This window comes from Arachis duranensis, chromosome 5 (assembly GCF_000817695.3).
Source record: "Arachis duranensis cultivar V14167 chromosome 5, aradu.V14167.gnm2.J7QH, whole genome shotgun sequence".
Taxonomy (NCBI): domain Eukaryota; kingdom Viridiplantae; phylum Streptophyta; class Magnoliopsida; order Fabales; family Fabaceae; genus Arachis; species Arachis duranensis.
In genome coordinates this window covers 92,271,741-92,278,436 of record NC_029776.3, presented here as the reverse complement: position 1 = coordinate 92,278,436, position 6,696 = coordinate 92,271,741, and the positions used below count along the sequence as shown (strand labels likewise).

The following is a 6,696-nucleotide window of genomic DNA, read 5'->3' as shown; positions in this document are numbered from 1 at the left end:
TATGTAATAGAAATTAATTAAGAAACTAATCATGGATGTTGGAATGTTCAGACTCCAAAGCATGCCTGAACCGGGAGAACCCCAGTCCCGACCCGACCTGGCAAAAAACGCAGCCGTCGCTGTGCTACGAATAAGACCACTCCTCGAGCACCTTCATTTCCAGCGTCTTTCTCTATCGCCGTCAGCCATTGATATTCACCATTGCCAATCGATTGTGAGACGAGATTTCTCGAAGAGGACTTGATGATGCTGCTGAGATTCTCTTCTGGATACAACCTCAAAGACATCGCTGCTATTGATGACTGAAAGCCTGGTAACCATGGCTGTTATTGCTCAAAGTTAATGTTCGGATTAGATTTTTGTCGGAGATTGTTGACATTGATTTTTTCCATCACTGCAATTGTTTTTTTGGTATGGAGTTAAATACAATTCATTTTTAAAACCCAGAATAATTCATTGAACCATTCTTTTGGATAACTATTTTTCTCTTCGTGTGGATTTCGGTCCACCTACACTAAGGCTCACGTCACACACACAGTTTTTAGACTGCAAAATTTCCAAACTACCAATATTGTAAACAAGAGAGAGTTACTGTGTTTATCACTAACACGCTGCAACGAATACGAACCTACCTTAACTCACTGTTCTCCAAAGTTCAAACTTCTTTCTTGTCACATGTTACAATACCATTAGTTAGTCAAACCTTAACCACACTTAGCCACCATAGCTCATGCCACCACAAAACTCACCACTTATATATAGTGTGAAAGAAACATTTTTTTTTAAATATATTTTTGTTCCAATAACAGTTGTTCATGTAAAAAAAAATATATATATTTATATATATTTAAAAATATAAATATTAAAATAATTTAAGTATATCATTTTACTAGATTATTGCCATATATAACATACATTTAATGCTCGTTAATTATTTTTTGAACTATTTTCTCCACTCCTCATTAATTAATAAAGATATATAATTAAAAAATTAATAATATATGTAACTGTTCTCAAATAAAATGATAAATAGCATCATCCAACACAATGCACTAAAAAAAATCAAACAATTACATTGATCCAGCATAGTTGAAGTTGATTGTATCACTCTGATCTAACTGGAGAAGACACAACAGGTTTTGGAGGGATTCCTATGGTATCAATATTGCCTTCCAACATATCTAACACTTTATTCATTGTCGGTCTATCACTTGGAATACTTTGAATGCACCATAGACCTACCATAGTCATTCTTCTAATGATCACATTTTCTTCTGTGGCTACCTCCCCATGAGTTACTTCCTTAAGCCTTCTATATACCCAGTCTGGAAAATATTCACTACTTGAGCCTTCTGCATTCTCACTCTTCTTCCTTCCTCCAACTATTTCTAGTAGCATCATTCCGTAGCTATAAACATCAGATTTGTAAGAAATTCCACCAAAATTTTTATTCCACACTTCTGGAGCTATATATCCTATTGTTCCTCGAGCATCTGATATGGAAATAATACTTTCTTTCTTGAGGCACAATTTTGATAATCCAAAATCTGATATCTTAGGACAAAAATTCTCGTCTAAAAGAATATTATGTGGCTTTATGTCAAGATGTAAGATTCGAGTATTGCATCCTTTGTGTAAGTACTCTAACCCTCTCGCTACTCCTATTGCAATTTGATACAATTTGCTCCAACTTAACGATGGAGCAATTGGTATTCTATTATTAGTGCAAATAAACTTTTCTAAAGAACCATTAAACATAAATTCATAGATGAGAGCCTTTTTGTAACCTTCTAAACAAAATCCAAGAAGAGTGACAACGTTAACATGAGAAGTTTTACTGATGCTAGCTACCTCGTTAATAAATTCTTCATTGTTTCCTTTGGATGGGTTCAAAATCTTTATAGCCACTGGACATCCGTTGGGTAACAATCCTTTGTACACAACACCAAAACCTCCTTTACCCAATTTACATTTGAAGGAGTTGGTGAGTTTCTTCAATGCTGAGAATTTATATCTCTTTAACGTTAGAGCTCCATGACTTTTTAAAAAGGCCTCAATATCTTGGTTCCTATTAGTCCTTAACCAAAATCTTTCTTGCCATCTAGATGACTTGAATAATTTCAACGAGCACCAAATAGTGATGCATATTAATATTAGTCCAGCCACACTACCCGTAACACCTGTTATATACATTAAGAGAGATAATATATAAGTAAGGAATTAATTATTGAGGCAGGAGAAGCAAATTTCAAATACAAGAACTATTATTGTGGAATATATATCTTATAAAAGTTGCGATAATGCATGGTCATTATTCATAGAAACTATTCATAATCCCCAACTACACAACGTAACTAAAAATATGAGGATGCTTGAAAAAGTTGAAGTGATGAAACTAAGACTTAAAAAGAGAAAATTAGTGAAATTTCAACTATTGAGAAGTCTTTAAAATAAAATCATTTTTGTTTGGGTGCTGAATTATACTAAGCTTTTTCTATACATCAAATAATTGAAAAGTTGTTTTAAATTGAAGTTTAGGCATGCACTTATTACTAATTGAAAAGTCAACTAGATCGGCACATGTCTTGTCTATTTAGTCAAACAGTCACGCTAAATAATGGCAGGACTAAGTCAGCAAGCAGATATCTAACTTGTCATAAGTTCTAACCAATTGGGAGCGGATAGAATTTTGAGTACCAAGTCAATTTTATTTGTCTAATTTGCATTTTTAATATATAATAATATACATGTTTATATATGTATGATAAATGAGTAGAGATTTGAATTAAATTTTTCTTTTTACAAATATTTATCGTTATCAAATTAGTCAATTTGCTAATGATATATAAATATTTAATATTATAAAATGTAAAAAAATTAAATTTTTTTGAGTAAAAATAATTTTTTTTGCAATAATTTAAATCACTAAACTTTCTCAAGCAATAATTTAAATCATTATTTAAAAAAAGGAGAAAGAAGTTATTTTGTTTTGGTACAATATTTTATACACCAAATACACTAATTCTTATAAGAGTTTTATTTGAGATATTATTCAAGAGAAAATGATATCCTTTACCAATGATAACTGGCATTTTCCCGTGCAACGCATTACCTGCGATAGGAGTCAATTAAGAGTTCTGGTGAATAAAACTTGTTGAAGTGATTCAAGGGCCAATTTCTGCTTATATATATATGCACTCACGTAATATATTGAAAGAAAATGATAAAATTTCACGGGAAATTGAGGAATATTATGCAATGATGCAAAATCATTTTTGGTAACGAAGTTAATTAAGTTCGGAGTTAATATTTAATTTAGTTTTTAAATTTATATATGAGTCTTAATTTAATTTTTAAAATTTTAATTATCTTTATTTAATTTCTAAAATTTACAAATACTATTTATATTAGTCCTGAAATAATTTTTGGCACATAGATATTAACATAAATAACTAAATATCATGCAGAAATTTGTAAAACGACACTATTTTGGTTTTGGCACTTAAATAGTCCAAAATCGATGCTATATCACTTGTTTTGGAAAGAAAAATTTTAATAAATATCACTTACGAGATTTTTTTTTTAGTTATTTGAGTGCCAAAACTAAAAAGATATCATTTTACAGCGTCTAGCGTGCCATCTAGTTGTTCATGTTGGCTTTTCGTTAACCTCTATTCCTCATAAATTGTTCTAAGGACTAACAAAAGTCACATTTGTAAGTTTGAGAACTAAATAGAGACAAGTGAAATTTTAAAAACTAAATTGAGGTTAAGATACAAAATTAGGGATCAAATTAAATATTATCCAACAAATTAGTCTAATAATTTAATGATATATTAAAAATCAATTTAGAAAAAAACACATAAAAATAATAAAAGAAAATTAATTAAAAAAAATAACTAGTTGGTCTAATGTGTTTTTGTTTCACAAAATGTTAATTTGGGCGGTTTATATGAATTGAAGTGGGAACATACTTTTGCGATGAGAGCAGATGAAATGATCATCATCAAATCTGCCGCAAACACCATCAGTTGCGAGGCATGTCATGCACTCCTTAGAAACCACATAGTTGACCTGAAACCCGACCTCTAAAGCTGCATACAGAGCATTCACACCACCATCAGGGGAAGGAGCGCTCTCGTCCGCCGGAACTTGTTTTCGCCGCTGGCATTTCCGTAGCTCTACATTTTGTTGCAACAACTCATCTTCCCCACCAACATAGTATACACCATCAGTCTGATTATTCTCCGCTCCGCAGGTAAAGTTGTTCACAGAAGAAACTACCTCCGAGGGACAATCGTAGAATATGGTGATGTTGTGGACAGTTTTGGCGTACCAGAAGAGGGGACTGAGGGAAAAGTCCAAGCGGGGAGAGCAAACATCATCATACTCTTTCAGCACCATTGTCATGATGTGAGCTTGGGTGTCAATGTCCACCACTTCGAATTGTTGTGACCCCATTGAAATGAATGTGTGGTCGGAGTTGTAGCAGGTTAGGTTGAATTGGTGGCCGCCGCCACAGTAAGAGGGCCGGGTATTTCCCCAAAATGGGTAGTATAGGTCAGGCAGTCCTCCGCACTTGTATGGCTGCTGGCTACAAAGTTGAGACAGGCATGGCGGCAAAGCTGTTAGCAATAACAACCACAAAGAGATGGTAAGCAGCGTATATATATGCCGCATATGCATATTAATCTGATCAATTCTTATAACCAACTTGGGTATGCAACAGCGGCAACGATTAGGTTTTTGCCTTTTGGACTGAGATATCTCGGACTGAGGATATGATGAGAAATAGAATAAAAAGACTATTTACGTACTAAAATCAAACGTAATGTATTTATATATAATTTATTTTGGTGACTTGATTTTGATGTGTAAATAATATAAATATTTTTAGATACATCGAATTAGAGGCAATTATTAGAAAAGAGCGAGATAGAGTCGGTGTGGCTCATTTATTTTCCAAGTCTTTGCTCAAATATGTCTTTGTTGGTCCCCGCTAAGAATTGCCTTATTGGTAATAACTTCATTTTGATTTGGACCAACAACTTAACCATTCATCACACCGATATATGTTGAACGAGTCTAACTATATCTTTTCCCATTGTGAAATCTCACACGCTAAGGCTTAAGAGACAAATGGGTAGATGGAGTCATGGAGAGACCAATACATATATTAGAGTAACAAACGTGAGAAATTTCTTGTTTAATAAAAGTAAAAATATAAAGAGATCGACAGTAAAATTGAAAAACTAGAAAGGACAAAAGTGGAATTATGGAATTGAAAAATAGTGATCAAAAGTTTATTTCTGTCTTTAATTTTTGTCTATTGTTATGTCTCCCATTATTGTTTTTGTTAGAGATAATCAAAGTCAAATAAACTCTTAGCATACAAAATACTATGAGTATCAACAGATACCAAAAGTGATGGGAAAAATCATCAGTAAAATCAGCAAACAAAATTGTGTATGCAATGATATCGTGTATGTAAACAATATCGTACGTATAAATAGTACTGTATAGGTAAATAGTGATGTATATGAATTATTTCAGAAATAGAATTACATTCAATATTTAACATAAAAAATCCTAAAATTATCGAAAAAAAATCACGGATTAAAACTCTAAGAATATATATCTCCACGAAAAAAAAAAGCAGTTTGTTTCATTAACGACTTTTTTAGATGAACAATTTTGCACCTTCATCAGTTCTGTATTATAGAATAGGACAATTATGAGGTGTGCAAGTTTGCTTTTGAGATAGCCAGTCAACTTATAAGGAAATCAGGTTGATCATCTCTATCACTATAAGAAAATCAGCTTTTTGCCACATTTTTAAAACGTGCCAAAAAGTACGAAAAAACATGACGATAATTTTTTGCTACGTTTTTTGATCTATCAGCACGCTTTTGAAAAGGTCACATTACAAGCGTGCCGATTAATCTATCACCACGCTTTTATCAATTTATTAGCACACTTTAATTTTTGCCACGCTTTCATCTATTGCCACGCTTAAAAGCGTGGCCGTATGTATAACCCTATAGCCACGCTTTAAAAGCATACTGAAAAGTGGACACACAGCCACGCTTTTAGAAGTGTGCCCTGATAAACCCCGTTTTTAGGGTTGAATTTAGAGTATTTTATCAACTTTTCCTCACATTTATTCAATGAAATAGCATGGTTTTCGTGATTCTTCCTTAATTTGTGCTTAAGTGTGAAAACATGCTTTTTACGCCTTTAATTTGCTAATTCTAATTTATCTTTGATTCCACTAGATGTCTTGATGTGTTTGTTAAAGTGATTTTAGGTTGAAAAGGGCTAGGAATAATGAATCGAAGGAGTGAAGAGAAAGCATGCAAAGTGGAGAAATCATGAAAAGCCAAAGATTTGGGATGCACTCATGGACGCGCACGCGCAACAGCTGCATACGCGTGGATTGTGAAACTCCAGGACGCATACGCGTCGATGTCCGCACGTGACTTCTTTAGTGAAATTGTGCCTGGCGAATTCTGAAGTGCCCCTAGCCTAGTTTTGAGCTGAATTTTGGGCAGGAAAAGTTTAAAAAGGACCAAGGATTGAAGGGGAAGACAACTTTTGATCATTATTAGAACTAATTCATACATTTTAGGCTAGTTTTAGTTTTAGTTTTCTAGAGAGAGAAGCTCTCTCTTCTCTCTAGAATTAGGATTAGGGTTA

At 33.2% G+C, this 6,696-nt stretch overlaps 1 protein-coding gene across 2 annotated transcripts; it reads right to left on the bottom strand.

Annotated features, from left to right (window-relative positions):
- Nucleotides 1-1,004: 1,004 nt before the first annotated feature.
- On the bottom strand, nt 1,005-4,796 carry LOC107490378 (LEAF RUST 10 DISEASE-RESISTANCE LOCUS RECEPTOR-LIKE PROTEIN KINASE-like 2.5). Of its 2 annotated transcripts, XM_016111148.3 has the most exons (3): nt 3,975-4,796; nt 3,077-3,112; nt 1,005-2,180 (listed from the first exon to the last, which is right to left on the bottom strand). In XM_016111148.3, exons 1-3 carry the CDS (start codon nt 4,684-4,686, stop codon nt 1,105-1,107), a joined length of 1,824 nt encoding a protein of 607 aa, XP_015966634.1. In that variant the 5' UTR covers nt 4,687-4,796; the 3' UTR covers nt 1,005-1,104. The 2 variants fall into 2 exon arrangements, with proteins under 2 accessions (XP_015966634.1, XP_015966635.1); XM_016111149.3 differs by lacking the exon at nt 3,077-3,112.
- Between the last annotated feature and the right edge of the window lie 1,900 nt (nt 4,797-6,696).